Consider the following 20,402-nt stretch of genomic DNA (forward strand, 5'->3'; position numbering starts at 1 on the left):
GTTGTCGTTCATGACTTTGGACCGTTATGGTCCCAAAGAGGTTCATGCCCTTGTCTGGATCGCCGAAAAGGTGACCGGGTTTACCAATGATTGAAAGTATTACAGTTACCTGTGGAAATTGCAGTTGTGAAATGTGCAGGCCATCAAAAGTATTACATCTTATTAGGCAATAGGTATGCTGACCAAGTGGCACGGTATTGTGCACTCCATGGCACTCCCTTTAATGCGGAATGGAGTAATGGAAGCAGCACCAATGAGACAAACCAAAGTTTCCATATGATAACAATTGAAACTTGGTAAGATATTGAAGGAAGAAGTGACAGAAGAGGAATATAGAGGTTGGAGTAGAGAAGGTTGTGTTCAGAGAGATGAGGGCGATGTTTGGGTTTCCAGTGAAGGAAAAGCAGTGTTACCAAATAGTAAGATTGCACCACAATTACAGACCAGAAGCCTCTGGATTAGTCGAGGAAATGAATGGAACTTTAAAGTTTCAACTGGCTAAAGTGTGTGCATCCGCAATGTTGAAATGGCCGGATGCGTTGCCTCTTGTTCTGATGAGCATGTGCAGCACACCCAACAGAAAGACATGATTGTCCTCTCTTGAAATTATTATGGGCGAACTGTGAGTTTGTCAGCTGTGCCTGCAAATGCACTTGTGAACATTACGGATGACTTGGTGCTGGATTATTGCAAAGGACTGGCTGACGTGGTTTGCTCTTTGTCTCGCCAGGTTGAAGAAGGAACTGTTCAACCACCACAAGAACAGTGCCACGACTTGAGTCTTGGAAACTGGGTTCTGGTTAAGAAGCATGTCAGAAAGCCATGGTTGGAGCCGTGCTGGAAAGGACCTTTCCAGGTTATCTTGGTGACAACTGCTGTGAAATGTGCTGGTCTGCCGAATTGGGTTCATGCGAGCCACACACTCGAAGTTCCAAGTCCTCTTGAAGAAACAGTGCCTGTTCATCTAGGGTCGGTTACGGTGAGAGAAGGGTTTTTGGTTAGCCAAACTGTAAGGACCGGACAAGGGTCTGTCGCAGAACATGCACAGACTGGTGAAAATCTGAGAGCGTCAAAGGCAATCGAAGATGCAGGAGGGTCAAATCTGAGTCTGTCTACTGTCACTAGCTCAGAAAACGTTAAAAACACAGTTGTGCCTGAAATGAGAATTGTGATTGGAGACCAGTGGCAGGCACAAAGCCTCGATCCAGAAGTAAATGTGCCACAAACTATAGCTGAAGTGACTGAAGAATCTGGTCAAAGTTATGGTGAAGATCGTGTAGGAAGGAGGTCAAAAAGAAAGAGTACCAAGTCAAAAATATTCAGCACCTCAATGCACTTACTACGTAGCCAATGAATGGGAGAAGGAGTTTGTTGCCTGTTGTGCTGACAATTCAACTGAATATTTTGGAACTTGAAATTGTTTTAGAACTGAACTTTGAAATCTCATTGCCCCTTGATGAACAGAGACATCGTTTGCTGGAAGTGCTAATCAGTTATTACCTAATGGTTTATTAATAGAGACATTTGAACTTTTAGTAGTGGTTTTGAATTTGCAAGTAGAAAACATGATTACCTTTCTAGAAGATCAAGAACTTTGTAAATAAGTACAAAGTGACTGTAAATAATTAAAAGCCTCTTTTACTTTTAAATGTTTTTGAATTTGATATTTTGGTCTGACTCTAGACCAGTCATGAGTCTGGATAACGGAAAACAGAGTAAATGTAAGAATGTGTGTAGGATTAGCAATAGTATGTTAGATTGTGAGCCTTTTAGTGATGGTCAGACCGAGTCTGCCAGTAAAAGAAGAGGTTGATAGCACAATTACACAGATGTTAGGAGACTCGCATACAGAACAAGATCCTCTGTATGAGGATAAGGATTAGTTCACCTCAATGCCTCAGAGAGATTTGTCTTCAAATATATAGTACAGGTTACTGTATGAATACATTGAGATTATGGAGGTGCGTGATTGTTATGTTTGTACACAGATCCCTTCATCAGTACAGAAAGGAATAACTTATCACAGTTTGCCAAAAAAATATGGAATTTCTTGCAGTCTGTTACTAACTCGATTGTATAACCAAGAGTATGTACAATATTTGTATTCAAATTTCGATGTAGCGCTTTCTTTTGTGACAGTGAATCAGCCTTGGAGTAGTATTACTAGAGGGAAAAACTTTGACATTGTGGGAGGTTTCTTTGAACCGACTCTGACCTTTGAAACTACATACGCACACAGGCACAAACAATTTAACCTGTTTTCTCACACCAGTAGAGAAAGAGTTAATTGGTCAAGTAGATGACAGGAGGAAAGCAATCAAAAACAAAATAGGAAAAGGAGTAGTTTTATTGGATTGGCAGAAAGAAGCTGCAGACATTACAGGCAGTGATATACAAGAACACTTGCATTAGACTGGCAGCATGTAGGAACGCTGGGTGTATATATAGACCTCAGCCAAAGACGGATTCACATTTTGTAGTTAGTAGTGAATGTAGACGTAATTTTGTTTAAATCTGTTTGGAATTTCATCCTAAACGGACAGGATCCTGCCACACCAGGTGTTTATTTCATTTGTGGGAAGAATGCCTATTACAAAATGCCAAACGGCTAGTATGGTACATGATATCTAGGGGTACTTTTTCCCAAAAATTATCATGTGGATAATTTTGACAACCCTGTCTGGAAAGAGAAACCGAATTCCAGAGTCAAGAGGAGCTAGTGCAGCAGAAATTACAGGTCATGTATTTGGTGCCATCATTCTATCAGTTTATGTAATCTTGAATGATATCAAGATTACGAAGTTGTCAACCAATGTTTACTAATTATGCTGGAGCTATGTTTTAATGGATCTAGAGATGGTTGCGGTGAGATCAGTGGTTCTGCAAAATCTTCTTGCGCGAGGCATATTATTGGCGAAGGAGGGCAGAGCCTGTAAAATTTTGCATGTGCAACATTGCTGCACGTATATACCTGCCAACAGAAAGGGGATAAGGAAGTTTATCTCTAACATCACAAATCTGAAAAATGACTTGAAAGACCGAGAAACGATGGGTGCATGGGAAGCCATAGGTAAAGGATTTTCAAAAATTTGATCCTGGTTTGGAAACTTGGGAACGGAAATAGTAAGGGTGATCTTAAAACCTGTGTTGATTGTCGCTTTGTGTGCCCTGATTGCTCTTAGATTTCATAAACTATACAAAATTTGGAAAGACAAAAGAGCTTAAGAGTAAACAGAGTAGGGAAGAGATCGAAATGGAGAAGAAGAGCATAAATCACAAAAACGTGAAGACTTGAGAGGTTACAGTAAGCCAACACATTATCAAACTACAAGGCTTTGAATTCTCATTGAAATGAGTGTCCTTTTTGTGACGGCATAGACTGCCGTCAGAGGTGGTACTGTTGAAGCTTAAATTTTAGTAATGCTTTCAGTGGCCCAGGCGTCGGCAAAAGGTTTCATGTTTAAAAGCTTAATGTAGATAAAAGATGCACTGACACAAATTTGAAAGTGCTCATGTTTTCACATTTTTTTTGGTGGGTAGATTTAACAATGTGCTAACGATTTAAATGAGTCAAAGTATATTTTAAACTGCTAGTAGTCTAATTTGATGTTATAATGCTTAATGTGAGATTTACAAGTATAAAGTTACATGTGCATAAAAATGTACTTTTCTGTCATACTTAACATGATGCCATAACATGTTTGCAATTCATAATGAAATGTTTTTTACTTATTTTGATGTATTATTAATGCTGAATTTATAACTTTGCATATTATGTGTTCTGTTAACTACGATAATGCATCCATATTTCCTGTGTTAGCATAACTAGGCCCGCAGACTTCGTATTTGCAGTCATGTAAATGTGATGAAACATTCTAATTTCTCTAACATTAATTTTTCCATTAGATTGTTCTTAAGAATAGTAAATGGTTTCTTTATTCAGTTTTACAAGACCTGTTTCTAAATGACCTGGTTCCGGAACATTTAGGACTGTGGACTAAATGTTAAATAAATTGTTTCTATCAACATGTACTTTCACATGGGAAGAATGCGAGTCTATTCAATACCCTGTGAAGAGTTCAACTCAGTGCAAACTGATAGAAAATTGTAATTGACTGTTGGATTCACATGGAGGAAGGAAATGACTTCAGTCCAAACTTGAAAACTTTGCCTTCTTGCAAATTTGATTTGTGTTTAGACTTTGATTGGATATTGCTCCTTTTGCGTGATGTGAGGCCACTGAACTGTTGACTCAGACATTTCTGTACTTTACTATAGGGATGGATTTTGTACGTTTTAGTTAGTTGTTCTCTGGTTGTCCACAAACTGTTCTCTGTGCAGCTCGTGTTCTGCGCTTACCCATATGGTGCTTCTAACGGGCTGATGAACTACATGTTATGCTGGTGACGAAATCCCTTGAATGCTGACCCTAGGAGAAGTATAACTCCTTGTTAATGTTATTTTTTTTGACATGTCCTTTCCTAATTGAAGTTAGCATGCTCACACAGACCTTTTTATTTTTCTACTTAGTTTCTCTTGGCTCGAGATAGACTAGGTTCTAAATTATTTTCTTATCCTTTTCTGTTCTGCCTGTTTATTAATATGTTCCCACACAAGCATGTCCTAATTTGGTTAGTTGTAGGGATAACTCATGTCCAACCCTGATTCATACTCTGTTTAATTAGATTTGTCAAATGCCAACACAGTCTGATTTGAGATGTTCCGATTGCTCAAATTATAACTTTAATGATGTGTATTATTCTTCTTGAATATTTAATGGTGTTGATGCTAAGTAGATTAAATGTGTTTAGCTGTTTTGGGCAACCAATGGTTTTGATTCTGTGCACAGTTTGCATGACTTTAGCTTTGTGGATGTAAAATAAAGCCTTGAAACATTTACTGATTAGAGTTTTCCTTCCGTGGCAACATTGGTCATTGTGTTTTAAATTTGTGGTGGTAAGAGTGAAATAATTTTGTATGATTAACCATACTGTTTACTGGGTCCAAAGGTCCATCGACCTCAGCAAAGCATTTTTGATTCCTGTGAAGGATGAGAAAATGTGTTATGCAGCATTGTAGAAGAATCCCACATTTTAGGTGGAAGCCTACCAAGAAGGGCAGCTGTCTTGTTTGTTAAAAACATCTTGGGGGCATTCAGAAAGATTCAATGGGAATCCATTCCACCCATTGCTTACCATTGACTTCATGGTTTGTAACTCACATTTCCTATCTTTCTATTTGCTGACTCTGTTTGCTTTAGGATATCCAGCTTGAGTTCGCCCCTTCCCTTGCCCAAACCCTATTTACCGTATTTTCGTGAAGTACTGAATTTCTGTAAACAGGCCTTTAAATCTTGCTGTTATCTTGTCACATTTGCTGTGCATTCACATATGAGGCTCTGGCTTCCAGAAAGCGTGGTGTTTACTTTTCTTTCTCTCACATCAAAGTGAGACGATTCTGCAACAATCATGCTGGCTTCGCAGGGTCTGCAGTACGATGTAATTTTAGTTCCAGCTCAAAACAAAATTTAAGTGTCTGTAAATGAACATAGATTTTAGAACATGGAAAGCACAAATGAATTGCATGTTCTTGGTAATTCCGAAGTGTGGAGGTAACAAATGTTTTGATATGATCAAAACACTCCGTACACTAGGTGAATACATTTCCACACGTTATGATTTGTGTGCTGTGTACTCTTTCATCAGTAAAACTGTTTGTGCAAATGTAATTGTCATTTCAATTAAAGATGTGTTGTCTGTAATGGCAGTGCGCTACCACATCATGCATACTTCATTTTAGTCCACACCATTCCATACGACTGCAGTCCACTCTCCACCAATCCACACTATCCCATTCCATATTGCATCACTGCACTATACTATACTATACTATACTATGCACTGCTCAACGCTACTCCACAATGTGTCACTGCACTATACTCTGAACCACTCCACACTGTCAATCCACACTGAATCACTGCACTCTGCTCTGCACCACTCCACTGTACATCACTTCACTCAATGCCTCTCCACTCTATGCCAATGCACTCTACCCCTCACTATTCCTCTATGCACCACTGCACTCCAATCCACTCTGCACCACTGTACTTACACTGCACTCTAATCCATACCACTGCACTCTACATATCTTCACTCTACTCTGAAACAATCTTTTATGCCACTCCATTCCAATCTGTGCCATTCCACTCTGCGCTATTGCAGTCTACCCTGCACCACTCTACTCTGTTGCGCTCGACACCGCTTTACTCAAAACGATACTTTTTACTCTGCACGCCACTATACTGTACTCTGCAGAATTCTGCGTCCCCGCACTCTGCAGAATTCTGCGTCCCCGCACTCTGCAGAATTCTGCGTCCCCGCACTCTGCAGAATTCTGCGTCCCCGCACTCTGCAGAATTCTGCGTCCCCGCACTCTGCAGAATTCTGCGTCCCCGCACTCTGCAGAATTCTGCGTCCCCGCACTCTGCAGAATTCTGCGTCCCCGCACTCTGCAGAATTCTGCGTCCCCGCACTCTGCAGAATTCTGCGTCCCCGCACTCTGCACAACTCCGCGTCCCCGCACTCTGCACAACTCCGCGTCCCCGCACTCTGCACAACTCCGCGTCCCCGCACTCTGCACAACTCCGCGTCCCCGCACTCTGCACAACTCCGCGTCCCCGCACTCTGCACAACTCCGCGTCCCCGCACTCTGCACAACTCCGCGTCCCCGCACTCTGCACAACTCCGCGTCCCCGCACTCTGCACAACTCCGCGTCCCCGCACTCTGCACAACTCCGCGTCCCCGCACTCTGCACAACTCCGCGTCCCCGCACTCTGCACAACTCCGCGTCCCCGCACTCTGCACAACTCCGCGTCCCCGCACTCTGCACAACTCCGCACTCTGCACAACTCCGCACTCTGCACAACTCCGCACTCTGCACAACTCCGCACTCTGCACAACTCCGCGTCCCCGCACTCTGCACAACTCCGCGTCCCCGCACTCTGCACAACTCCGCGTCCCCGCACTCTGCACAACTCCGCGTCCCCGCACTCTGCACAACTCCGCGTCCCCGCACTCTGCACAACTCCGCGTCCCCGCACTCTGCACAACTCCGCGTCCCCGCACTCTGCACAACTCCGCGTCCCCGCACTCTGCACAACTCCGCGTCCCCGCACTCTGCACAACTCCGCGTCCCCGCACTCTGCACAACTCCGCGTCCCCGCACTCTGCACAACTCCGCGTCCCCGCACTCTGCACAACTCCGCGTCCCCGCACTCTGCACAACTCCGCGTCCCCGCACTCTGCACAACTCCGCGTCCCCGCACTCTGCACAACTCCGCGTCCCCGCACTCTGCACAACTCCGCGTCCCCGCACTCTGCACAACTCCGCGTCCCCGCACTCTGCACAACTCCGCGTCCCCGCACTCTGCACAACTCCGCGTCCCCGCACTCTACATCGGTGCACTCTTCAGCACTACCCTGCAACACTGCAATCTTTGCCACTGAACTGCATAACTGCACCATGGCACTCTACTCTCCGCCACTGTACTGCACTCTATGCCAGTCCAATCTACTGTGCACCACTGTACTGCACTCTATGCCAGTCCAATCTACTGTGCACCACTGTACTGTGACACTGCAGTCTACACCTCTACTTGCACCACTCCACTCTATGCAACTGCACTCCACCCCACTTTACTGTGCACCTCTGCACTCATCGCCTTTGCACCAATCTACGCCATTGAACTCTCTGCTTTAGTACTCTGCTGTGCACCACTCACCTCTATGCCACTGTACTGCACTCTATGCCTCTACATGCCACTCTACTCTGCATCATTCCACTCTAATATACTCTGCACCACTGCACTCCACACCACTCTACTCTATGCACTCTACCCTGCACCACACCAATCTGCACCTCTTCACTCTACTCTGAAACGATCTACACTGCACACTACTCCACTGCACTCTGCGCCACTCTTCTCCACTCTTCCTTTGCACTCTATGCTATTGCAATCTACTCTGCACATCTCTATGCCAATAGATTCAACACCACTTTACTCAAAATCAATGCTTCTACGTCAGTCTACTCTGCAGCACTGTTACTTACGCCACTTCACTCTACAACACTCCACAGTACGCTACTCGGATGGTCCACGTCATTAAACTCTACTCCACTTAGTGCCACTCTACAACTCTCCTCCAGTATACAATACTTTCTGCAACTCCTTCTATGCCACTCCATGCCACCTTACTCCACTCTGTTCTAGGACACAATTACACTCCACTGCTGTGGAAATGGTTTAAACGCTAGACCTAGAATGTTCGCTTAGAATGGAATGTTAGAGTATTCTATGGGTCGGGGAGGCAGTGAGAGAATGATGGAGGAATAGGCAGCTCTTTCAGTCGTTGCTGTAATTTTAAATGTGCTAGGGTCAGGGGTGTGGAATTTATTAAAATATCTACTTGTCCAGGGGACAGGTTGCTTCTCAAATCTACTTGTCCTGTAAAAAGATCTACTTGTCCCTTTGGTGCCATGTAGTGTGGCGACAAATTATGGCAGCAATCTCATTATGTAAGAGCTCTGATAATAGCCTCTCTGATTATGCCAGAGCTACTACCATAGTAGGACTTGAATACTTGCAGTTTCAATCCCTACTGTAGCAATTTCCTTATTTTGACACCTTTCTGCAGATCTGCATACTGAGGCTGGAGGACGCAGAAAGCAAGAGTTCCAGGGCTGGAATGCCTTGGAGTCTGCAAACCTACTAACCTGCATGTTTTAAAGATTTTCACCAGCTTCTCTCTAATATTTTCCCATAATAAGAAAGGTTGGACATTTACTCTTGACAATGGCAGAATTAGAACTTCTTCCAGAGTTGGGAAGAAAGTGGCTGGAGGGAAAATGAACTTGCAAATGCTCAATAGATTTTCACATGAGCAAATCTACACATTGTATTTACCCATGCTAAAATACAGTTCACAAATATTTTATAGGGGTACGACATATACCATGGGTGCACTTTTGTGACTAAGAATTTGGGGCCACATGTAGGTAGGTTCAGATTTGCTACCCGCAAATTGCGAGTCAGAGCGACTCGCAATTTTGCAAATCTGAATGTAGGATGGTGTCCCTGACACCATCTGTGATTCGCAAGGGTTTCGCAAATGCCCACCTCATGAATAATCATGAGGTGGGTCACAATTTGCGACCCCCCGCCTTGCGAATGGCGGCCCTCACAGGGATGGTGGCCTGCTGGAGACAGCAGACCACCATGTCTGTGACTGCTTTTTAATAAAGCAGGTTTTTTTTTTGTAATGCAGCCCGTTTTCCTTCAAGGAAAACGAGATGCATTACAAAAACGAAACATTAAACGTTTTCGTTTAATTTTTTCAGAGCAGGGAGTGGTCCACAGGACCACTGCCTGCTCTGAAAAAATGTTTACAGTGACATTCACAATGGGGAAGGGGTCCCATGGGGACCCTTTCCCTTCTGCGAAAGTGTTAGCACCCATTTGAAATGGGTGAAAACTGCGATTGGTTTGCGCCCGCGGTCACAAAACAATCCTACATTGCACTGCGAGTCGCAATTAGGAAGGGAACACCCCTTCCTAATTGCGAGTCGCAAACCCGTTTTGCGATTCGGTAACCAGGTTACCGAATGGCAAAACTGGGTTTGTGCATCGCAATGTGCTTTTTGCATGCCGCAAACAGCGAAAGTCGCTGTTTGCAACATGCAAAAAGCTACCTACATGTGGGTCTTGGTCCCTAATTAGGTCTGTTGTTAACAAAGACATTTTGTTTTTATTAAACTTCTATTTCTCTCTCTTTCGGCTGGCTTTACTGTGAGTGATCGCATTCTGCTCTTCCACAAGGAGCATATTGCCACACAAAGTAGTTTTGTTCAGTGTCAGGAACTACAGTGGCAATCAGTGACGTAACGAAACTGGAGTGTGCCCCTTTGCAAAGAACATGGAGGAGCCCCCTCTCCAGACTCACTCAGGGCAGGTGATGTGCTGAAGGGGCCCCCTGGAGGGCGGCTGCGGGGCCTTTGTTATGCCACTGGTGGCAACGTGTGCTTTTAGAGTTCAAAAACGTTTTTTTTTTTTTTTTTTGCCATTGTCTGTTACAATGTTGAGGACCTGGTAGCTCCCACAACAATAAAGTGTTACAAAAGCCATGTCAAAACAAGACACGCATTGATGAAACTAAAAGACTTATATAAAAGAAAGTCAGATCAGTTGGCTTTGTCAGCGTTTGTTTATTTTTATGCTTCCCATAATCGTGTTGAAAATGGTTACACTGATTTTCTATTAGAAATATTTTTGGGAAATACTAGCATGCATCAACACGTTTTACTAAATGACACTTCATTTGCATCTAATCAGAGAGCATTCTGGGAGCATTATACTTAGCCCCATAGCCTAAACTTTTCAAATATGTGTATACTCATTTATTTATTTTTGTACTGGAACCAATGTCAGTAGTGAAGTGTGACCTTAAAACATTTATTTACAGCACTCACCCTAATAATGAAGACTTTCAAATAATGAACCATAAATACAAGTTGGAACAGCATTATCTTTTGGAAACACATTACCTCAACTGCAGAGAGTTCCACTCTCTGTAAACAGGCAGCCAAAGGGTTTGTGCTGCAGAGGGTTGGGCCTACTTGTCCCAAGGACAAAGTAAACATAAAAACTTGTTGCCCTTGACCCCAAACAAGATGTGTGGGCGATAGGAATTCCACATCCCTGTAGGGTTGAAAAAAGAAGACTTAACTGTAAGGAGTACAGTGTCATTATTGTAAAAGTGGCAACGAGCTGAAAAGGAAAACTGTCTTCATCCTTGTCATTCATTATGCAAGGTACGGCGATGTTTAGAAACAGATAATTAACATGTTGGATTTCAGTTGGCTTATGCACACTGGAAGCACTCAAACAGTGTGCTGCGCTTTGGTTTTGGAGCTGCCAATTCAAACAGATGTAAAGGTGAGCAGCGCTCATCTGTTTAAGTGACGAATTTGCAAAATAAGTTATGCAGCACTTATTATGAAAGCACGAATACTGTACAGTCATCATTTCAATGCTGGAATTCACGACACATATAACAAGCTCGGGGAAGTAAAGCGTTCTACCACTGTGGACAATTATCTATGTGCGTCTTGAATTAATTAAAATCTGTCTGTCTACACCTCAGGCATTTTTACCAGCCAAGGGTGAACCTTCAATGCGTTGGCAAGATTGGAAAAAGTATTTTTGTTATTATATTGACCAATTTGATGAGGAAGAATTTACAACAGGAAAAAACCCACAACTGTTACATTATTTAGGTCCTGGATGTCTGAAAACGCAAACGAATAAAAGTAAAAGTCATTAATCCACTGAATCTTAAAGGGATATGACACCCAGTAGAAGTAAAGGTGAGATAACGAAAAAGATTGAAGAAAACATTAGAAAATGTTTTAGGTTTGGTAGTGCAGAGCATTTGGCATATTACAAGAAATGTCCTGCACGCAACCAACAATGTGCTAGCTGTGGCATAAATGGATATGATGCAAGATTGTGTAGGCAGAAGAAGTATTCAGGAAGGGGTTAATTCTGAGTCAGACATTCAGGGGGAGGCTTCTAGTGTGTTTTGCATTGAGTACGATGTGCTTAATGTTGAACCTATTGTTAGGAAAAAATCAACAAGGAAATTAACAATTTGCGGCGTATTGGTGAATATAATTGCTGTTCAGGTTCACCATTTACTTTCATCAACAAAAATGTATGGAGTGATTTTGTTTAAAAAAATGTTCATGGTTGTAAACTAGAAAAAACGATTGTTAGATCTAAAATATACACTGGTGAGAATATTGATTTAATAGCATTCAGATGTTCTGAATTTGTATTTCAAGGAAGGAAAGATACATGTAAATTGTATGTTCCTGAGAAAGGTCTGCCGGTGCTTGGATGGTATCGGAGAGAACTAGGGATCATTTTGGACCTCAATAATGTAGAACCGCTGTTATCAGTTAAAATGGAAAGGGATATTAGTGAAGCAGTACTAAGTGAATTCCTGAGTGTTTTTTCAGGAAACATCAGTCTGCTGAAGGACACACAATTGAATTAAAATCATCAGCCAAACCATGTATACACAAAATAAGACATATAGGGGGTCATTCTAACTCTGACGGGTGGCGGAGTTCCCCCCTCCAGAACACTGCTCCGCGGTCAGAAGACCGCCGCGGTGATTCTGGGTTTCCCACTGGGCTGGCGGGCGACCGCCAAAAGGCCGCCCGCCAGCCCAGTGGGAAACACCCCTCCATGAGGATGCCGGCTCCGAATGGAGCCGGCGAAGTGGAGGATGTGCGACGGGTGCAGTTGCACCCGTCGCGAATTTCAGTGTCTGCTCAGCAGACTCTGAAATTCTTTGTGGGGCCCTCTTACGGGGGCCCCTGCAGTGCCCATGCCATTGGCATGGGCACTGCAGGGGCCCCCAGGGGCCCCACGACACCCCATACCGCCATCCTGTTCCTGGCGGGCGAACCGCCAGGAACAGGATGGCAGTATGGGGTGTCAGAATCCCCATGGCGGCGCAGCAAGCTGCGCCGCCATGGAGGATTCTGCAGGACAGCGGAAAACCGGCGGGAGACCGCCGGTTTTCCTGTTCTGACCGCGGCCATACCGCCACGGTCAGAATGTCCTGCGGAGCACCGCCAGCCTGTTGGCGGTGCTCCCGCCGACCCTGGCCCCGGCGGTCCGTGACCGCCGGGGTCAGAATGACCCCCATACTGTTTTGTATCAGAGAAGATGTTACTTAGGCGTTAAAAGGATTGGTCAAGAATGGCATAATTGAACAGGTGGAATCATCTGAGTGGGTTTTGCCTTTAGTAGTGGATCAATATCTTTTACCAAGGATAAATTAAATGTTTGCCAATATAAAGAATGCATGTTGGTTTTCAACTTTTGTATTTAAAACCAGCCTATCACCAGGTACAATTGCTTCCGGAATGTAGGAAACTGACAACTTTTATTACTACCCTAAGATGCTTTCAATTCGTAAGAGTTCCATTTGGTTTGCCATCAGCACTGGCCATGTTTTAGAGACTCGTTAGCAGTATGTTTGAAGGAATTGACAAAGTAATGTTTTTCCAGGATGATATACTTGTAAGGAGTTATTCTACAGAGGAACTTGACAGCAAGTTGAGACCAGCCCTAAGAATTATAGAACGAAAAGGCCTGACGGGAATTTGGAAAGTGTAAATTTGACAAAGAGGAGGTAACTTATTTAGGTCTCAACATTAGTAGACAAGGAATTAAACTTTAACAATTGGTGATTGATGCAATTTGTAATGCTCCACCACCTTCAGGAAAAGGTAATGCTAGAGCATTCTACTCTAAATGTATTCATACATTTGCGGAACAAAACACTACATCAGGAATTAACTCAAAAATAGGGTGAAATTCCCATGTTTTGAATGCCAAAATGAGTTCACTGATCTAAAACATAATTACAATGCTCCATGCTTGAAAGTGTTTGATCCCAAGTACAAAATTTGCTTTACTACTGATGCAAACAAAATAGGATTAGGGGCTGTACTATCTCAATTTGATTTATCTACTGCAGAAGAAAGGTATTCTGTCATAGAAAGGGAAACATTAGCTTGCATATGGGGCTTGATTCATTTCTGACAGTATGTATGGGGCTATGATGTTTTGTTAAAGTCTGACAACTGGTTTGCAAAGAGTTACTCCACGATTAGCATGTGCGTTGGATTTTAACTATGAAGTGCAATACCTACCTGGATTCAACAATAGAATAGCAGATTTGTTTTTTAAGTCTCATGCAGTTAACTGCTGATGAAAGCTGTGAACAATTTTTCACTGGTTGTGTAGCAGGTATGCTTGATGAAAGAATAGTGGGCGTTAACATGAATGAGTGGAAAGCACAAATGACTATGGACCAATCCATACAACAAATTGTTAAATATGTGAACCAGGGCTGGACGGAGGAAAAGCAAATAAAGAATTGCGTGCATTCTGGGAAGTGTAGAGAAAGGGGTATTACTGAAGTGTGGAAGATTTATACTACCATGTGGTTTGCAAAAACAGTTCTACCAATTTGTCATAAGGGACACTTCATAATTTCAAAAACAAAACGGAGAATTAAAAATAACTATTGGTGGCCAGGTTTGGATGATGACATGGAAAGAATAATCCGAGAATGCATAGAATATAAAAGTTTGGATAGGACACTCAAGACATATCACCCACCATTGCTACCCATATCTTGTCCCAATAGACCTTGGGAAAAGGAAGGGATAGACCTAATGGGTCAATAGAGAACGACATGGCATAAAAGAAATACATTGTTGTAATTGTTGATCACTTTTCCAAATGGGCAGAAATTGACAGTCAAAAAAGCAGACATGGAACAAATTACACTATTTTTATATTCTTAAAGAATGTTTGCCTAAATGTATATCAGATAATGGGCCACAATTCGTTTCGGAAAAGTTTACAGTCTTTGTGGAAAGGAATGGTACATCACACAAGACAAAATCAATGTATTATCCCGCAGGAAATGGCCTTGTGGATCTATTTAATAGAGTAATCAAAGGCTCCATACAGATGGCCATTAGTAATCAGAAATGGGAAACTGGAGTGCTACAAATATTATAGACGTGCAGAATTACTTCCAATCTGAATACAGAAAAAAGTCCTTTTATTTTGATAAGAGGATGAGATCCTTTAAGGACGTTGCGTGGATACCAACGGCAATGTTTTCACCACATTGCTACTTCCCTTTGGTGGGGATTATAGATAGATGTGTTAGGGCTTGGATCCCCGCTCGAGTAACACAGTATGCGTTTGTATAGGCTAGTAATTAGTGGACTTTGAAGTTTTTCCCACATCATGCATTTTGCGTTATGCAATGTGTACGTAACTTCTTTACTTTGTGCATTTAATACTTGGTTGACCAATAGGTTTGGTGATTTCTAATACGCATATGATCATGTTAGTCTTCTCAATATTTTTATGTATGTTTTTGTGATATTTCAAAAGGAAGTTGGGTATTGTATTCTGACGTTGCGGCTTTGACTAAGACCTGTTAAACAGCTCCCCTTGGCAGAAAAAAGAGTTTTCATCAGTTTTCCTGTACACAAATATGAGTGCAGGAAAACAGATGTACACATTGCTCCAACCAGCAGGGAGCTGCTATTTGAAGCAGCTCCCTAATTCTGGGAGCAGTGCTGGCTCATGCAAGATGCAGGAAGCCGGCTAGGACAGTGCGGGCCTTGAGGCTTCCCCTGCAGTACATTCACATACTTGCACTCTGTCTCTATCCCGTCCATCCCGTAATGGGATGGGAGGCAGATTGTCATTGCACTGGCCTCTCCATGCATTGACTTCAGAGTAAGACTAGCAAGATGTTTGGTACGATTGTTGTAGTTACATTCGGATGCAGACCAGAACATAGTAATTTCTCACCTAATTTTCAGGGTTTTGTGCTGTCACTCAGTAGGCTAAAGGTTCAGATCCTAGTATTGCTTGGCAGTGTGTTTATTTACTAGTGTTTTGAAATATCTCATTAGAGGTGTATCATTCAATAAAGCCTAAAAAACTCTCTCCTCGCTATTTCTCTTTTTCAATCTCTCCTACTCACAGACCTACTCAGACCCTTACGCACTCACTCACAGACCGACTCACTCTCCTGCACCCACTCACAGCCTTACTCAGACCCTCTTGCCCCCACTCACAGCCCCACTCAGACCCTCTTGCCCCCACTCACAGCCCCACTCAGACCCTCTTGCGCCCACTCACAGCCCCACACAGACCGTTGTGTTCCCTCGCTCAGACCCACTCACTCTCACACACCCTCTAAGACAACGATGCACCCACTCTCAGCACTCTCACACCAAGGTACACCCTCTCAAGCCTATTCTCACACCCAAAGAGACAGGTGGTCTCTATGGGTGTGGGTGGTTGGGATGGTTGGCCGCAGACCAGGCCTTGCAGCCAAACGCTGCCGTGGACAGCCAAAGGCTGTGTGCGGCAGTAGTTGGATTAACATATAGTAATGAAATAGACTAAAAAAAAAAAAAAAAAAAAGGGTTACAGGGACATCCTAGTTAGGCTCACATTTTGAACGTACAAAACCATAGACATTCACCAGTTATAGTTAGCTATCTCAAGTAACTATAACTCGTGCCCTAAGGTAACTATAACTCACTCCCTTGCCATGCATTGCTAATTACCCCAGAAATTACTGCACTCATTACACCTTTGATAACATTATTGATAATATCAATAATATTTTCAGTAAACGTTTTGCGAAAAGACTGTGCAAGGTGGGGGCACACGTTATAGTTATCTTAGGCAACGAGTTATAGTCACTTGAGATAACTCTAAATGATAAATTTCTATGTGTTTGTATGTTTAATAAAATGTGAGCATAACTATAATGTCCATTTAACCTTTGGTATTTTTTGGTGAATATATTGATGTGTGTGTTTATAGTGAAGTCGTTATGTGACCATAGTCTGACCCTGGCCAAAAAACAAAACATAGTCCTATTCTATGACTATGTTCTGGGTTTTTCATTCTGAAAATCTAGTCCCTCTACAATACTCTGCCATTCCAGTCTCCTACACTTCCCCACTCTCTGCCACTCCACAACAATCCACTCCACTCTCCTCAACTACACTACTCCAGTCTATGCAACACCCTCTTCGCCACTCCACTCTATACTTCTCCATGACACTCGGTGCCACTCCACTGGAACACTCTACTCAATGTGTCCTAACAAAGCGGTCCATTGTAACTACCTTGAAGAACATAATTTTAACTCAGTTGTTTACTGTTGCTCAGGGAAAAAATGCTGGATTTGTGCATTGAAGTTGAACTGGGGGGGTCTGCAATCGGCAAATGATCAATTTGGAAAAGCAAACCAGGATTGTATTAGTACACAAGCCAAGCTTAAAAAGATTCTGATCTAACTATTTCAGTCTCTGAAGGGAGATTGCCAAAAATTCAAACAGATCGCGGTAGAAAGAATTGAAAAGGTTCTCTTGATAGTAGATTAAGACAACCCAAAGACATTGCCCTCCATTTCATGCAGCTTTTATCCACATATTCTTACAGCTAGCCGTGCTTGTCAGCCATGCCTATAGAGGTAACCTGGTTCCACTGTTGTAATGTCTTAATTACTATGAAAAGGTTTGGTTTCACGCACGACTGCCGTGAAACAATATTAGTGGAAACTGGTTCAGAATGAAACAGCCCCGTTGATGTAAGATGAATGAAGTGTTTTGTAAAGTGGAAGTTTTTATGACTGTAAAACCACTTCTAAGTGCTGTTGCCCTTTGGAGCTGAAGTTTGTGTATAAAAGCAATGTCAACGTAGATTGTTCCATGCTGGTGGTCACATGAATGCTTCTAAAAATGCTCAGCTGGGTAGTACTAATAGATTCTAGAGTGCCCAAGTAAGTGATAACACCGGGCACTCCCATACCATGTGAATAAAGTCTGCTTCCAACATCCCGCACCATGGGCAAGCGGACGAGTCGGCTGGAAACGTGTGTTCTTTGTCGGATATGAGGTATGTCTGGTGCACATAATTAACTTGCATGTACTGGAAACGTGAGTTGAGTGACACATAGCAAACCTGGCTCGGGGATGCTCCCAGTGCTTAATTGTCAGTTAAGTCTGTAAATCGATTGACCAGCGGTCTCGCACTGGAGTGTCTGACTGACAGCTATGAGTCAGGAAAGCCGATTGAAGAGTTATGAACCTGAGCGGACCCCCTGCGTAGGGCCTTGTGTAGTGGGGATGCCTTTGGAGGCTCTTCTTGCTTTGCCCCTCAATGTGATGCAACTGCCCTGTATAATTCTTAATATGTCTGAAAATGTCTAGTGGTAATGCCACGGCATCCCAGAGGTCCTGAAAGGAGAGAAACGCTCTCTCCTCAAAGATCACCCACACGCATCAGCCCCACTTCTCATCCGCTCCGTATCACATCATTTTGGATGACCCTCCTGGAGTGCCACCGTCTGCTATAGAGGGATTAACCTGGAATTTATTTGCTGGTGGGGCCGCTCTGCCGTTGACATACCACAGCCAGCAATAATCTGCAAACCGCATCTGACGAGACCGGTGGAGAGGGCTGATGTCCCAACGAGGGAAGCCAGGTGCAAATAAGCACACCATCCAGCAATCTACATACTGCTGCACACTCTGAGCGGACAGCTGTTCCCAGCTGTTCTCAGCCAGTGTACCAGCCACTGCAGTTAAACCACCATGTCTCATAATTAGAGTTCCCTAGTACCCCGCCCCCTGCCCCCCCTCCTGCATGGACCTGAAAAGCCCAGAGAGCACCACCTGGCGCCTACCCGAACCTCAGATCAGCTCAATGACTAGCTTGTTGAGTTCTGCAAAGAATCGGGCCAGAAGCCTAATACGAAGTAGCTCAAAAAAATACAAGTGAGGGAGAATAAGCATCTTGGAGACACCTTCCAAGGGGAGATAGAAGTATCAATGTCCAGAACGGCAGGGATGCCCATATAGAAGTCAAAACCTGCCCCAAATTTCCATAGAGGAGATTGGCATCAGTGTGGAACACCCGAATGCCCAGATATTTAAATGTGGTAAACTGCCATTTAAGTCTAGATGGAGGCAGTCCTCTGTGAAGCCACTTCGGGGATCCCTGGCCAAAATGCATTGCATCCATGGTCGCGCACAGGTAATCTCACCCCAGTGTGTCAAAGGCCTTTTTGATGTCCAATGAGACTGCCACTGGGACCTGGGGCCCAGGTGTGTGTTGGGGAGAGGGTTCCCATAGCAAGCCGAGGAGGCAGCGGATGTTAAGTAAAGTGTTGCGGCCTGGAATTAACCCATTTTGGTCTGCATGGACTCTGTCCAAGGATAGGCAACAGCCAGGTCACCAAATTGTATCCAGTAGTTGATATGACCAGATGTCCAGAAGGTCCCAACCCGGCTTGGGCAGTCTGGCAGTCTACCAATGTCCCATGCCTTGTTATACATCTCAAGCAGTCTGGAAGACAACGTGGCTGTGTAATATTCTGTAGGGAGCTCAACCATTCCCAGTGGTGTGGCATGGGCAATCTGGGTTCTGGCCAGCCATATCTCCTTGATCTGAAGGGGAGCATCACGTTCCGCACTTTTTGAAGTGGGTCCAGTCCACATAGGTAGCACGTCTGTGAAAAGGGCTGCGACCTCAGAGTACAGGGCACGATAGTAAGTAACAAAGATGTCACTGATTTGTTTGTGCCACAATTGGGGTGCGCGAGCAGTCATCCCTGACCAAGCTAGGAGCTGTCCCACCCTGTCTCCTTCACCATGTAAACTGGCCAGAAAATGCTTGTGATCTAGTTTCCCTAGCCTTGTTTCAGTTTCCGGATGCGCCTTTCATAACTGGTGTAGTCTGGCTGCCTGCCTTATCAGCAAAAAACGGTAGCCGCACCTCAAGCTGTTGGTTCCCTTCCTTTGCTATAAGCTCTCTGTATAGTGTCTATCTAACTCCCCAGACCATGGCAATGCAGTGACACCAGACAACCACTTTATGGGCGTCTCTCTGACCGACTTAGCGTTCAGTGTGAATTATTGTTTGATGTGTGGCACAACTGTGTCACGGAAAGGAACACCACAAAATGCCACTGTCCGCAACCTCCCCCATTTCAGAGTCAATAGGAGTGGGCAATGATCGGACAGCCTCCATGCCAAGTATTCAGAATGGATAATCATGGGGCTGAGCTCCGTGCTGCATAGAAAAAGATCTATCCTGGTGTGTGAACCATCCAGTGAGGATTGAAAAAGAGATCTTGATGTCTTCTAGCACTTACACCACCCAGATGTGCAATCTAACGTTAATTAGCCAGTCTTGTAACTGCTCAGTCATTTTGTGAAGGCCCTCGCTTGCCAGGGGTGGGATAGACTGATTTAGGTGATATGTGGTACACAGTTGAAAACCCAGATGGCGGAACATTATGGCCACAGAGTTCCTGGGTGAGGCTGTCCAGAAACGCTGTATACCACCATTATGAGCGTAAATAGCAGCACAAGTAATGTGCTCTCTAAGTGGCCCTCCACTACCACCTACTGGCCATCCTGGTCCAGTCTATGCATTACCGCATCAAACAGGACACCTGGTGCTATTCAGATTTAAAAATAAAAAAAACTCGCATATTCTGAGGTCATTACCCTAAAACACCTGGCCTCTCCATTTTGCTAGAAGTTATGTTGCTGTCATGTGCGTTTGCTGCAAGTGCGCTATGAGTGTGTGGCGACATTTGTGGTAGAAGTGAGCCCATTGCTTCTTAGTGGGGGTGGCCAAGCCTACTACATTCCATGACAGCAGATCATATTTCACTTATAAACTACTTGGGGGGTGTAGTCATGG

General features: G+C 43.8%; 1 protein-coding gene across 4 annotated transcripts in view; it reads left to right on the top strand.

Moving 5' to 3' along the window:
• RTKN2 (rhotekin 2) overlaps positions 1-20,402 on the top strand; it is a 266,886-nt gene that overhangs the window by 9,043 nt on the left and 237,441 nt on the right. Inside the window, exon 2 of one of the 4 annotated variants that reach the window (XM_069240912.1) lies at positions 731-1,482. The exons of the other annotated variants lie outside the window; for them this stretch is intronic. Coding sequence (XP_069097013.1) covers positions 731-1,354 — 624 coding nt within the window. The 3' untranslated portion in view covers positions 1,355-1,482. Of the gene's footprint in view, positions 1-730; positions 1,483-20,402 lie in introns of those variants that run through there. 4 annotated transcript variants of the gene reach the window in all.

Source organism: Pleurodeles waltl, chromosome 6, assembly GCF_031143425.1.
Source record: "Pleurodeles waltl isolate 20211129_DDA chromosome 6, aPleWal1.hap1.20221129, whole genome shotgun sequence".
Lineage (NCBI taxonomy): Eukaryota > Metazoa > Chordata > Amphibia > Caudata > Salamandridae > Pleurodeles > Pleurodeles waltl.